Genomic DNA, 15,778 nt, shown 5'->3' with positions numbered 1-15,778 from the left:
TTTCGGCTTTCTTCAAAATATCTTCATTTAGGTTTAACAGAAGAATGAAACTCATAATGGTTTAAAAACCCTCGAGGGTGGGGAAATAATGAGTAAGCTTTCATTTTTTTTCAAGGGTTAACTCTGCCTTTGGTCAAATATTAACATGGTGGTTGTGTTTTTGCAACTGGCCAAATATAGTTAAACTATTAAGTGCTACAAATGCAGTCTAACAAAGCCATTTAGAATTATACATTCAAGATGTGTTAAATTCTACATTCTGCATTTCATATGATTCAAAATTAATTGTAAGAATGAATTAATCATGCACAAAAATTTATGTTAAGTGCAAGAAGTATTGACACTCTGTAGCTTCATTGTATAATTATAGGTATGTGGAAAATTGTAAAAATTGTAATAGTGCAATAAAATAATCATATTTATTAATATTAAAATAATAATTGAAAAGTGTAACAAAATAATATCTAGCTCATATTATTAAAATTAATACTGTTTATAGAAACCGAGTAGTACCAGTAAAATAATTAAATACAAATAAAAATGTAAATAATAAAAATAAAAATTAAAACAAATAAAATAATTAAAAAAACACCAAATTATTTTTAAAAATCACTTAAGAATTAAAGTGTATTGTATGTGCACTGCATTTGAAATTTAACTTTGTCATAGTAAGAGTAAATGCATAATGCACCAAAATCACAACAATGATTGACAATTCAGTTCACCAATATAGCATGTCTTTGATTTGAAATCGGAGCACCTGGAGGAAACCCACACGAACAAGAGGAGAACATGCAAACTCCTCACAGACATGCCAACTGGCCCAGCCGGGACTCAAACCAGCAACCTTTTTGCTGTGAGGCGGCAGGGCTAACCACTGAGCCACCGTGCCGCCCCAAAAATTGTCACATGCTACAAGTAAATAATAATAAACACACTGTATCATTTTAGTTACTGCAGTAAAATTCTGAATTATCAAAAGTATATCATATTATCAAAAGTATGTACAGCATACATTATATTTCATGGTACAAAATTAATTTACATTTGAATGTTTTTCATGGCAAGGATCAATGCATAATGAAAAAAAAACACAAGAATCACACACCAACATTACATTTTATTCTTTTAAACCCACAGATGGGAAAATACATAAGCTTATGTTAATAGGCAACGCTTAGTTTAGTTTTAATGACATGTTAACTCTTGTGTTGTGAAATCCTCAAGAAACATCAGATTTTTTATCCCTTGGTCACCACAAATGTCTTGCAGTTGATGTCATTAATGCATATCTGATGATAAACTGTACGTAATCATTTTTCTAATAATAATTGCCTTTATGAGCCCTTCTCTTGTAAATCCGCTGGTCCTGAATTCATCTCATTGAGTTCAACATCTCTCTCTGCTTCTGTGGACAATGTGTGCCTGAAACAAACACACACACATTTCACATTACGTCATATCAATAATTAGCTGTATTAAGTCAAGGCAATTGGAGAAACCACAATTGTATAATTTTCTAAAATCTTTTGTTTAAATATACAAATGAGTCATTATTTAATTAAATTGTCTCAATTTTTCATACATTTATAGCACAACAACAACAACAACAACAATAATAATAATAATAATAAGGGTTGTCTCCGTTTTATTGCTTAATGATTTCAAAAATAGAGAAAACAGTTAGAAAATAATTTTTAAAAATATTTTAATTAATAATTTGTTGTATATAATCAGACAAAGTATGTATGAATGAACATCCCTCTGAAAAAAGCTTCAAAATACAGACACAAATTAAACTGTATACAATGCGCAGCATAAAAAAGTACATCCCATATTGAAAATGAATATTTTTACCCATTTCTCAGTGAATATATGTAATATATTTTGAACATTTGAATTCATTAAAATAAGAGTTTGGTCACCAAACAACTTTAGAAATAGAAAGATAATACATTTAAATTCAACCAAAAAATTGTAAACAAACAAATAAATAAATAAATGTATATAGTTTTTTATTTCTCTTGATTTTTCCACTATTTTAACATTTCATTTAATATTTTCCTCAACATATTACCTAGGGTTTACTACTTTTTGCACTGTGATCTTCAGTTTATTTTGTTGCAATAGCTCCAGATTTGGTTTCTGATTAATCTTTTATGCACAAATGTAATATTGCATATATAGCATGTTTATTTAAAAGGAGATTTGCGAAGGGTGTAATCACATATGCTGAGCACTTATATATGTAAGTGCGAATTAAGTCGATATTTATGCCTATGTCTATGAGATTTGTTTTAAACGTTTAAAAAATATGCATTGCAATTGAAATATGCAGGTAAAATTAATACAGTGCTATGAAAGAAATATTTAAAAAGAGTATATTTGATTTTTTCTTTATATTAGTCTAAAAAACACATTGTGAAAAGTCAAAAGCTCCAAATCTCAAAATTGACTAGTGGACAAAGAAACAGTGTTTTACATTTATTGTATCAGCTTATTTAATACTCGTGATCTGGTATTTTGTGTGACTTCAGCAGAAAGCTATTTTGTTATCTGATATGTTATGATACTGTACCTCCCCTCCTCAACATCCAGAATGTTCTCTGGAAGCTGGACATTGGTGGTCTCGGGCAGCAGGAAAACGACACATCCACTGAAAACTGCAGTGGCTGAAAACACTACCGGTGGACCATAGTGCCAAATATCCTCAAACAGGATGACCATCGGGGCCAGAGAACCTCCAATACGGGCTATAAAAGAGGTGTAGCCTAAGCCGCACTGCCTGTAAAAAGTCACAGAGAAGAAAAGAGGCATGCTTCAATCCAAAAACGAGAGTCAGATTTATGGATTAATGCACTCACAGAAATAAAGGTACAAGAGTTTACTTTTTTCTAAACATATTGATACCTAAAAACAGGGGTTCTCAAACTTGGAAGGCTGGTGTCCTGCAGATTTTAATTCCAACACACCTGCAAGGATGTTTCTAGTAAGCCTAGTAGAAGTTTGATTAGCTAGCCCAGGTGTGTCTGATTTCATTTGGAGCTACAGTAAAATCTGCAGGAAACCAGACCTCCAGGACCGAGATTAAGAAATCCCTGCCTTAAAGGTAAACGTCTCATGAAGTAATTTGAAATGTGTGATTTTTTTCCAATATGTGACATAATTTAAACTGAAACATTAAGACTGGGAGGCGGGGGTCCTTTAAAAAAGAACAAAACAAAAAAAATGTTTAATTTTTATCACAGCTCTGCCAGTGAGAGTGGTTTATCTCTAGCGCATCAAATAAATAGCAAATGAGAAGCATCTTGAAGGGGGCGGGACATATCAGATATTAGAAAGCATTTGATTGGTCAGAAGATTTGTTGGGAAACAAATGAAGTATGTCGTAACATCAAAAAATGGTGATCCATTTAGGCCATACCTGCCAACACTCCTTTGTCCCGGGAGTCTCACATATTTCAGACCCATCTCCCACCACCCTCCCGTTTTGTTTTTTCTCTCGGAAAACTCCTGTAATTTCAGCTTTTTGGTACAGTCTGTAACACCCCAGTCTCCAACTCTGGTAGGCCGATTGCATTATTTTTTTTAGATCCATTATTTCTTTACATCCAATCACAATGGCCGCCTGAAACTCAGTCCATAGTGCAATTGTTACTAACACCACAACACTAGTTACTAACCTGGTTCTGAGCTGTATTATTCAGACAATAATAACACCCCACCCTCTCCCGGAATTTCAGAGACAAATGTTGGCAGATATTTTGTAATGTATAAGTTTTAGATGTTTTGATCTTCTTAATGCTTTTTTTTAGGGAGAACACTACCTTATAGATATCCCTAAGACTAACATACTGATACTAACATCTAAAAACCTTTCATTTGATATCACAGGGACCAATGGTACCAATATGGACCAATTCGATTCAAATGTGTAGCTTTTAGAATGGCACCACCAGCTTTTGGAGCCTATTTTTAAGTGTATAGCTTATATATTTTATATGTTTTATAAATTACCGGAGTACAGTAGGGTAAAGCTCAGATGTGTACAGAAAGGCAATGGTAAACGCCGCCTCTGAGAAACCCTTCCCAATAACTGCAATTCCTGTACGAACAGCAGCAAACTCTGTGGATGAAAGAGCCACAACAAAAACAATGTGTTATTTTCTTTCTTAGACTATGAGGCTACTGAATGCTCCACTCAGATTGGCTGGCAAACATTCAATTTTCCAGTAAATGCACAGTTGAAGTAGTTCCAGACCACATTATACGTCCATATCACAAATTATTTTAGTTTGTCCTTACAGGCTACAACAGCAAAGGAACCAAAACCCACAAACCCACACCAACAAAGCAATAAAATAAATTAGATACTGTGATAAAAATGAGAACACAGTCCTTCACAAGAGAGACTGCTTGCTAACTGAAGTAATGTAAAATAATTGACCCTGTGCTTTGAATTTTATTGTCCAAGCTGACATTCAAATAAATGCTGCTGTTCTAACTGGTTTAATCCTATTTGAAGGACACTTCGCCATATCACTCCACGCCAAAACTTCAAAGGACTCTTCGAAATTAATGATTTCAAAGAGTACGAGTTATGGACACATTTGGTTCTAAACTTCTGGAAACCCCAATGCGTTTATAAAAACCATAAAATCTCAGCCCCTTAATCCAAAAGGCTCTTTGGAAATACGTGCATATGTTTATCTGAAGTATGATGCCAATTACTTTGGTTCCTTTTCACGCTAATGATATTTGGAGCGACATATTGTCTACGAATAAAGGGTTATTTTCGTGCAGATCTTTGCACATCACCAAATATATACCACAAAGCAACTTAACAATGTTAATGGCTTTAATCGAATAAGTTTGACTCTACACTGATCTCTACACTACCTGTCAAAAGTCCTGCCATCAATCCCAGCTGTAAGAGCAACAAATAATAACTTGACTTCTAGTTGATCATTTGAAAAAGTGGCAGAAGGTAGATTTTTTCCGATGAATAATCTCTTGAACTGCATCCCAATCATTACAAATACTGCAGAAGACCTATTGGAACACGCATGGACCCAAGCTTCTCATAGAAATCAGTCAAGTTTGGTGAAGGAAAAATCATGGTTTGGGGTTACATACAGTATGGGCGCATGCGAGAGATCTGCAGAGTGGATGGCAACATCAACAGCCTGAGGTATCAAGACATTTGTGCTGCCCATTACATTACAAACCACAGGAGAGAGATAATTCTTCAGCCAGATAGCGCTCCTTCTCATACTTCAGCTTCCACATCAAAGTTCCTAAAAGCAAAGAAGGTCAAGGTGCTCCAGGATTGGCCTGCCCAGTGACCAGACATGAACATTACTTGAGCATCTCTGGGGTAGGATGAAGGAGGAGGCATTGAAGATGAATCCAAAGACTCTTGATCACCTCCTGCAGGAATGCTTTCTTCATCATTCCAGATGACTTTATTAATAAGTGATTTGAGTCATTGCAGAGATGTATGGATGCAGTCATCCAAACTCATGGGAGTCATAAACAATATTAATTATTTTTCCACAGCATCATGACTTTATACTATACTGTAGTGACAAGACTTTTGTCTAAGCAAAGTCAGACCTTACTGTCCTAATTAAATAATTAAAAATCAAGGCATAATCATATTTTATTTTGATAAAATAAGGATAATCTAGAGGCCTTTGCCTTTCATAAAAGCCACTTCTAATACCAAATAATAAACTAGAAATCAATTATCTGTAGTTTCTAAAACCTAGATAGACGTCAAGACTTTTGTCAGGTAGTGTATATATAAAATGTTTCTGCCATGGTCAGTGGCTATAGTAGCTCAGTACCTACAAAAGTGATAATAGCAATGTAAAATCAAGCTAAAACAATGTGGTAGCTGTGCACTTTTTTCTTCTTTTAAAAACACTGTTGGTTGGGTGTACAAGAAAGACGTGAATCTGAAACATAGAGCAAAACGTACCCTAAGTTACACATTTCAGATAAGCAAAAATGTAGACAGAATTCTCTAGGCGATTTGTCATCTGAAACACACAACAAAACAAAGAGCTACACACAAAAATGATGTGTACATTTAACAGAATGTAGGCTGTGGCATGTATTTCCAATGAGCCTGGGTTGGTTGGTTTAACTGTCAACAAATTCTTTACACCAGGGGTTTTCAAACTCAGTCCTGAAGGGCTAGTGTCCTGCAAAGTTTAGTTTCAACCCCAATCAGACACACCTGGGCCAGTTAATCAAACTCTTAAGGTGTGGTCACACTAGACTTTTCTCTTTATAGACTTCCATTCATACTCATGCGAATGTATCAGACCGGAAACACAGATCGCTGCGTTGGAAAGTTTAAGCTTTGTGAACTCTGACCTGTAAAATCGCATCACTTGACTGCGTGAGACCAATCAAGAATCAAAACATGACCTCTCTGGACAGACATGTAAAATATGGACCAATCGCTTGATTTTTTTAATGTCTAATCATCTTGTTTAATCCCGCCCCTTTTCGCAGCGCCGTACAACAGAATTTCGCAAGTTCAAACTCTAGTGTGACCGCAGCTTTACTAGGCTTTCTAGAAACATCCTTGCAGATGAGGCAAATTGGAGCTAAAATCAGCAGGAGTTTGAGAACCCCTAATGTACACAGTTGGATTACTTTGCTAGTATTTTATTCTGCGCCTTATATCTGGGCCTGCTGAGAGGGGCACCTCAGCCAATGAGGACAGAGGGGCAGTGGCTCTTGACACCGGGCCACCCCACTGTGCACGGCCCTGCACCTAAACTAGGCTTGTCAATATCTTCAGATTTACTTCTAGATAAATGTTTTTTGGAGCTGAATTGTGCAGTTTTTCTAGATCTGAGCCCTTCAGAATGGAACGCTGCGGCCTGATAAAGAAGAAAGGAGCACCTGTTGGGATTACGCTGTTTAGTCCAATCAGAGCTCCTGCTATAATGAGGGACCAAGCCTGGCCGTTTCTCCGTCCAATCCGGTCCAGAGTGAGGTACGTCCCGACCTTAGCTGGGACTTCAATGACTCCATAGATGAACTGCGTGAGGTAGATGTTCAGACCAAAGCCTGTGATGTTGAAGCTGATGCCATAGTAGGTGAAAGCAACTGCAAACCTGTAGATGATAGCATTATTCATTCTTTAATATAGCATACCTTTAACTTAGTTTTAGCATGGGTATTTGTGAAGATATAAAATAGAGCCCCCTGTTTAACAGTGATATGCATGGATTAATTATCAACATTGTGATTTGTGCTGTTTGATGTCAAAAAGCGATTAACTTTGACAAGGAACTACAGTTTGGAACACATTTTTGTGTATTAATTAACTGCAAAGTTAAAACGTGACAGAATGAAAGTTGATCATATGCATATGTTTTCACCCACTAATTTTTCCCTTTACCATTAAGTCACAATAGGTGGTAGTCATGGGCTGGTATAAGATTCGGAAGGTATGATAGCCTTGAATAAAAATATCACAGTTTCATGGTATTGTGCTCACTGCACTAAAATATATTCTTTTTAAATGTCTGGGTAGAAAACAACATTTTTTCCCCCTTTGAAAACAATATATTCTATTTTTTAAAAGATTCATGATATTTAAAAGCAGTAATCACGTTAGGCTATATAATTCAAATCAATCATTGACTTCTGCTGTCTTCATTAGTTTCAAAAACACAATTTAAAATGACATCTTTGGAGATTTTTTTCTGCTGGAGATGCTGTTGTCCTAAAAACAAAAAATAAAATGTAAACAAAAAATCTTACACATACCTTAGGTACGGTATTACAGAAAAATTTTGGCAGTTTTAAAACTCGGACTTTTCCAAACTGCAGTATACCTTGAAAACGATTATTGTCCCATGCCTACTAGGTGGTTCTAAATTTTATTATCATTTTATATAGTAAAAGTGTAGTAATCATGTTTCTACTACAAATGCCATTGTTAAACTATTGCGAGTGTAAACATTGGTTTATTTGTGGTTACCCACAAAACCTTTATATAGTGTATGTTTGGTAAAACTAGAAAAAGAAAGTTTTGGTAAAACTTGGTAAAAAAGATGATTAATTATTTAATATTATATGGTGAAGGTTATCCAGTGTTGTTTTATTTTTCATTTTCAATGTCTGTAATCAAAAACTTTCGGACTCTCCTGAATTTAAATTTTTTATTTTGTTTATATATTTGGTTCTGTTGTATTATCCATGCTTATGATTAATTAGCTTTTTTTTGTTACAAAAATCACTCCAAAATCACTTTAAACATTCTAAAATAATGATTTCTTTTCAAACAAAGCTATTAAAAAAATTGAAATGTGTTGAAATGTTCATCTTGTAATGTATCAAAGAGAAACAAAACACAGCAATGTCCATTTATTTCCAATACTATGCAGTCCTAGTTTGTAATTTGCTGGTTACTAAAATCATGAATTTTGACATTTTGATATGTGCTTCGAAAGATATGATTCTCCAAAGTTTCAAAGTTTCACAAAGCTGTATTTCGAAAGCACCTAAGGGATGGTTAAAATAAGAAATGAATTTATGATAAAATGTAAATGTAACAACTTAAAAATCACAGGTTATTTCACAATGACAATCAACAAAATGTTCCTCACATACCAGAAAATCCCTGAGCAAAGCACAATCTTCCTCAGCTTTGGTGTCCTCACGAGATCAAGGTAGGAATGGTTCTTGTTGGAGTCTTCAGCGATGGTGATTTTCTTCAAGTTCTGTGGAATATAGTTGACAGCTAGATGTTAAATCGAAAATATAAATGATACAATCAGAATAAGCTAAGCTAGGTTTACCTCAATGTCTAGTTTTTTTGTGTAACTGTACTTTCCATTCATCTTCGCACAGTTAATAAGATACTTCTGCGCCTCTTCCACTCTTCCATTGGCCAGCAGCCATCTTGCAGACTCAGGAATCCACCTTTGCAAGTTGCACATGAGAAAAATATGAATGCATGTACAAATAAACAAAACAACACATGTTTTCTTCCTGCATATTATCTTTAAAGTCCACATGAACCGGAAGCTGTGACCTTTTTTTTTTCGTATTGTGATGCAGTTCTTAAAGAACCAAATATAAAACAGTGGGCGTGGCTTGTTTTTTTTCTACTGCAAGCTGATTGCATGTAATAAAGTAGGCATTTCATTCATAAAGATCGGGAAATGAGTTTTAGAAGAGTTATTAATGACAGTTTTTAATGTTATTAGGGGTTATTAAGAGTTTGTTCACCACAACACTAGCAATCTGAGCTAACAAAAGTTTTGACTTCATTTCTGTTTTAACTGCTTGTATTTCTTGTATTTCTGATCCACAATTTTTTTGGTCTCTTCTGGTTCCGTCACTCACCACCAGGCTATTATGCCAACAAGACAAGGTGACGTGACCACCAGGATGAGGTGCCTCCAGTCTCTGATGAGATACGCCAGAAGAGCCAAGAGCATGTTCCCTACGCTCCAACCAAGACTGATGATGGTCCCCGTAAAGGTGCGATGCTTAACATCTGTCCACTCAACACCTGCAGATTTCAAGAAGGTACAAAATTATCAGTCTCACCAAATGAGCATATTGATATAAATTCAGTGAATAAAGTGAAGTAAATTTTCCTAAATAATGATGATGCAAAAAAAAAAAAACTTTAAAATATGTTAACGTAGAAAACATTTCTTTTAAATTGAATTTTAATGTTGGTTAGGTTCCAATACACTTTAAGTGAAAATGAAGAATGAACTGCTCTAATGTTATTTCAGACAAAATCAGGTTAACCTTCAATAGTGTGCAGCTAAATTTTTTTTGTAATTAATCCGATGCATGGCTTTAGTAAAGAATTTTTAAAATCTCTCTGGGACCTCCAGAGTCGAATAAGGCATGAAGCGTTTACATAGACCTTCCTCTTTTTTTTTTTTTAACTCTATACTTGCCTTTTTATAAAGTGCAATCTAAATGAATATGACGTTAATTGGTAGAACTAATAAATTGCAAAAAACTAAAAACACATTATTATTATATGATTTCTTAAAGGGATAGTTTACACAAAAAGGAAAATTTCCCCATTATTTACTCACACTCAAGCGGTTACAAACAAAAAACAAAATCTGAAAAATGTTTAAAAAAAAAACATAGTAGGAACAAAAAACTCTATGGAGATCAAAGGCTGTGTTTTTGTGTGTTCAAAAGAAGAAAGAAACTCAGCCTGGTTTGGAGCTTATCAAGGGTGAGTAAACGATGACACAATTTTCATTTTTGGGTGAACTTACCCTTTAACTGCTGTTCCTTTTCCAACTTTTACCCTTGTTATGTTATAGTGCATATGAGAAAGGGTTTTATTCCAATATTGAAGCCTGATATGTTCACAAAGAACGTCTATATGCAGTAAGTCTCCTTCTGCAATGAGTCATACCTCAAAGCAGAACTCCCATACAAAGCCATAAAGCTTATAAGGCATGTTTACTTTGTTATTGGAAGAAAAACAAGCAGAAAAATGATTTAACTAATTCATGTAAACGTCATACTCAGCAATATGGATAAACAATATCAGTATGTTTGCTAACAGTAATTTAGTGCTTAGATATTATTCATTAAAATAATAATCAACATTGATAACTCTTTTTACACAAAACAAAGTGCAAAAATAAACTTCCCACATAAAAACAAATACTATAATAATTTATTGTAAATACTATACTTTCATTAATCTGTTGTGGTAATACAGTAAAATAAAGGCATATTATACACCACAGTTTACTGTAGTAAAACTAAAGTATACTACAGTATTTATTGTTATAGTCTGTCCACTATAATTCGTATTATAGTATGATGTAGCATTTATTACCAAAGAGTTGTAAATAAATAGTATATTATATATACAGTATAATACTTTACTATAGTATGGTTCAAAAACACTATAGAATTTACTATACTTTACTATAGTATTTTTTATGTGGGAAGTTAATTTTCATACCCTTTTGTTATTTATTGTAATATTATAATTAACATTAATAGCTCTTTTTACTCAAAACTAGGTACAAAAAAAAACATTGCGCATTAAAAAACACTATAGTAATTTATGGTAAACTCTTTACTGTTATCTATTGAGGTAATGTAATTGCTATCTTAATACAACAAAGAAACTTATTACACCATAATACACGACAGTTTACTGTAGTAAAACTAAAGTATTTTACAGTATTTATTGTTATAGTTACTCCAATACTGAAGCCTGATTTGTTCACAAAAAAGGTCTTTATCCACCATAGTACCACAATTGTAGTATGCTATATCATTTATTACCAAGGTTTTGTAAATAAGTAGTATAATATATACAGTTTAATACACTTTACTATAGTATGGTTCAAAAACACTATAGTAGTTACTATGATTTACTGTAGTATTTTTTATGTGGGAATCTCATCTACATACTGTTTTGTTAATTACTATAATATTATAATTAACACTAATGACTCTTTTTACCCTCTTTTTACTGTAATCTATTGAAGTAATTCAACAATTGCAATGATAATACAACAAATACAGTAAAATAAAGGCATGTTATACTATAATACACAACAGTTTACTGTAGTAAAACTAATCATATATAAACAGTAATAGTATATATATATAAACTATTATAGTATGCTGTAGCATGTATTAATAACAAAGCATTGTATTTACAAACATTAGTATTTACAGTATTTTACTATAGCATTTTTCATGTAGGTTCATTGGGACAATATTGGGGCCTTCATCAACCAAAATGTATTGATGAATCATCAAGAAAATGAACAGATTTGGTTTAACTAGAAAGATAATTAAAAATGAAAGAAATGAGAGAGGTGTTAATACACAGGGCCACTGTGGTGATAGACATCCCGGTCAGGGCAAAACCACATAAGGTTCTTGCAATGGCGAACATCACATAAGATGAAGAAAAAGCCTCAATGATCCCAAAAACAGCACTGCTCACAAAGGAGACCTGAATCATCGGCTTACGGCCAAACCTGTGGAGAGATGTAAAAGATATAATAATAAACCACACTGTATATCTTAAAAGAGCATCTTAGAAGAGTGAAAATCCCATTGGAAACAATGTACACTTTCTCTGTACTTCTTTGCACACAAATAGCATAGAGAAATCAGTTCTGGATGCCTGTTTAACTTTAGCAGATAAACAGATTATGAAGAACTGTGTTGCAAAAGCAGTGGATGATTATGCATCTGTGCAAGGAAGTTATGCAGAACAAATCAAGGGGAATGAATCGTTTTTCAGCTTTAGACATGTGAGGAAAGACACTCTATTCTTTATATAAAGAGAAATCATGTGAACGGGTTTAAGCCTAAAGGATTCTCTGATATGATTTATGGATGATGGAAAACAATTGGTCGTAAGTGAAACGCATGGAGCAGATGAATCTAAAACATACTACTACTACTACTATTACTACTACTACTACTACTACTACTAATAATAATAATAATAATAATAAATAAAGAAAGAAAGATAAATGTATATTAAACATACTTATCTGACAACTGGCCAAATACGACAGCACCCATTGTTACTCCAATGAAGAAAAATGTGGCCAGGGCTTGATTTAGCTTTTTATTGTCACATACTAAATCCCACTGGAAAAAAAGATAGATAAATATAAGATGAATGCAGATAAATATAACACAGTTACAGTAAATAAGCCTTGTAGATTTCTTACAATACAAATAGATGGACAGTAATTTTGCTGTTGTAATTTTTATATATTGTTTCAGGGATTTAGAATTCATACTGGTGAAATCAAAAGTCATAAAAATGTGTAAATTGTAATTCATTTACTAAATTAAATTCATTTAAATAATATTTATATAAATAACAGCTTTTGCCTTTATTTTATTAAATATTTTAATTAATTAGAGAACATAAGGGTTTAATACAACCCATTAACCTAAATTAAATAATTAATAGTAAAATAATAATAAAAAAATTAATATTTGCATAATTATAGCATCATTCATTATTTTAATATTGATAATTATTATTTTTATATTTAATTATATTAATATTTATATAATTATAACATAATTATTTTATATTTATAAATCATTAATTTAATAATTAATTAAAGAAAATGTTGGTGAATTAAGTCCATAAACAGCATTTTCTAATATATAACATAATTAAAGAATTTAGTGGTTTAATAAAATCCATGAAAATAAATTAATTAATTTAATTATAATTAAATTAATTATAATTTTATTTACATAATTATATTATAAATAATTATTGTATTATCATTAATTATTATTTTTTAGAATTAATTAGAGAACATATTGATAAATTAAGTCCATAAATAGCATATAAATCCATTAACAGCATTTTTTAAAATATAACATAATTAGAGAACATAATGGTTTAATAAAAATCCATAAAAATAAATTAAGTAAAAAATTATGAATACATTTATTATAATTAATATTTACATAATTATAACATAATTCATTATTTTATTATTATTATTAATTGTTATTTTTAGAATTAATTAGAGAACATATTGGTGATTTAAGTCCATAAACAGCATATAAATCCATTAACAGCATTTTCTAATAAATACATTTTATGTTTACTTTATTTGTTTCTACAATAAAAGCAGATTTCTAACATGTTAGCTTTTGTAATAATAATTAAAAAAACATATTAGTCTAATACACTGGTAGAATATAACACAAATAATATAAACTTGTACTGTAAATTTATACATTCTCCTTTACATCACTTCAGAACATCATGAATTTTACCTTACCTCAGTGGCAGTTGTTGAGGTGAACTGCGAGCGATCATATACCCATCCATTCTGGCATGGCACAGACACATTTGACCGGTTACCATACAATACCGAAAGGTCACCATTAAGGTCAAAGTCCATAGGCATTGTATACATCTTGCAGGAGCTGTAGGAGCCATCTGAATTACGTGGGATGCCAAGAGCCACAATCTGTGCCAGTTCCTCTTTCTCAGCACCACTAGCTGAGAACCTGCCATCCAAACGTGGCAGCGCACAATGGTGAGGAGGAACCCCGGAGATGAAATTGTGGAGCAAAAAATGCAAAGGAAGAATGACCCGCGGAAGCCATAGGATGTATAAAACTAGAAACTGGAACTTGTTGAAGCCACCGATTTCACGAAGAACGTCCTCGAACCTCATATTTGAACTTGAGATAGGCTACTAAGCAGGTTTGATAGCTTTTCTGTCTACTTAGCCATCAGATTGTAGATCTTTTCAATGAAATTAGCTTAGTTTCTGGTCGGTCTGTGGAGAGCAGAGAGGAGTCTGAGGAGATGTGCAATGCTGAATCGCTATATGTTATCACGACCCTGTTTCCAGTCATGCTTTTTAAGGGCCTTTCTGAGACACAAGAAGGTCTTTGTCTTGGTAAGCTGTAGAAAAAGAGGAGTTCTAGGCCTGAAAAGTTCACTATCCCTCACCTGACTTGTCGGGGAGAGGAAATAGAAAATACATTAGTTCCACGATGATCTCCATTGAATAAGAAAGTCATGGTAGTATTTGGATCGATCTGGTGAATTTAATGCCAAACAATTTTGGTATTTATTGATGATTTATTGGCTCTGTGAGTCAATGGGTTTTTAATTCAGTAATGGTTTGTTAAGTCTGATTCAAACAAGCAAATTTGAGAATCTTTTTAACTGACTTGTCCTTTTTTTGTTTTTGCAAATTGGACATTTACTTGCATGTCACGATGCAATAAGATAACTTTAGTTAAGCATGGATGTGAAGTAGCTGTTGAAGTGTGATTCAAAACAGTGAATTTGTGAATCTTTTGAGGCATTGTGCTGAAACGTTCATGTTTTTGAATCACCCAAGGAATGTAAAAATAAAAATAGTACGAAGCAATTACTTGATGAGAGCAAATCATTACCTTTTTGAACAATTGACAAAATTAATGCACCAAAAAAGTTTCTTTAAAAAAAACGCGAGCGCGCAGGGCAAACTTCAATAATCTTTTGACTGACTCATACATTTTCCTTCGGTTTAGTTCTGTATTTATCAGTGGAATGAATCACCATCTATTTTGGCATGTGTTTTATGCAGCGGGAGCCCTTCCAGCTGCAACCCAGTACTGGGAAACAACCATACAAATGCATTCACACTCATACACTACAACTAATTTTGTTAACCCAGTTTGCCTTTACTGCATGTATTTGGACTGAGGGGGAATCCGTAGCACCTGTTTCCCACACACAAACACAGGACAGACATGCAAACTCCACACAGAAATGACAAACCATCCCTGCCCAGCCGGGACTTGAACAAGTGACCTTCTTGCTGGGAGGCAACACTCCTAACCACTGAGCCACAGTGCTGCCTTTGATTTATAAGCCCAATCCCAATTCTACCCCTTAGCCCTGCCCCTTACCCCTTGTTATGCACATTCACATGAAGGGGTAAGGATGTGCCAATTCTCTTTAGTTTGAAGGCGTAGGGCTAAGGGGAACGGCTAGATTCCCCTTGAAACAGAGATTTTTCAGGACCACATGTGAAACCAAAGGGTACAAAAAATTCCCAAAATACACCATCTATAACGGCAACTTGGCTGCTCATGGAAGGAGATGCATGTTTTGTAATTATTGCGAATTTTTAAAACAAACTGTTTTAATACATTCATAACCGCGTTTGTGTTTTACCGTCATGCTTTTAAAAAAACTTGCTAAAATAAAAAACGATGACACTCGATGACGCTCGAA

The 15,778-nt window shown here is 33.4% G+C and overlaps 1 protein-coding gene across 1 annotated transcript; it reads right to left on the bottom strand.

The window, feature by feature from the left end:
* Positions 1–1,107: 1,107 nt before the first annotated feature.
* On the bottom strand, positions 1,108–14,329 carry slc22a7a (solute carrier family 22 member 7a). The gene is made up of 10 exons (NM_001083861.1): positions 13,818–14,329; positions 12,548–12,651; positions 11,872–12,026; positions 9,379–9,547; positions 8,829–8,952; positions 8,641–8,750; positions 6,922–7,136; positions 4,018–4,126; positions 2,579–2,785; positions 1,108–1,425 (listed from the first exon to the last, which is right to left on the bottom strand). The coding sequence occupies exons 1-10, from the start codon at positions 14,217–14,219 to the stop codon at positions 1,338–1,340; spliced, it is 1,683 nt and encodes a 560-aa protein (NP_001077330.1). The 5' UTR covers positions 14,220–14,329; the 3' UTR covers positions 1,108–1,337.
* Between the last annotated feature and the right edge of the window lie 1,449 nt (positions 14,330–15,778).

The sequence above is a fragment of the Danio rerio genome, chromosome 11 (assembly GCF_049306965.1).
Source record: "Danio rerio strain Tuebingen ecotype United States chromosome 11, GRCz12tu, whole genome shotgun sequence".
NCBI lineage: Eukaryota > Metazoa > Chordata > Actinopteri > Cypriniformes > Danionidae > Danio > Danio rerio.
The sequence above is the reverse complement of the archived record's forward strand: the minus strand, read 5'-3'. Positions and strand labels throughout refer to the sequence as shown.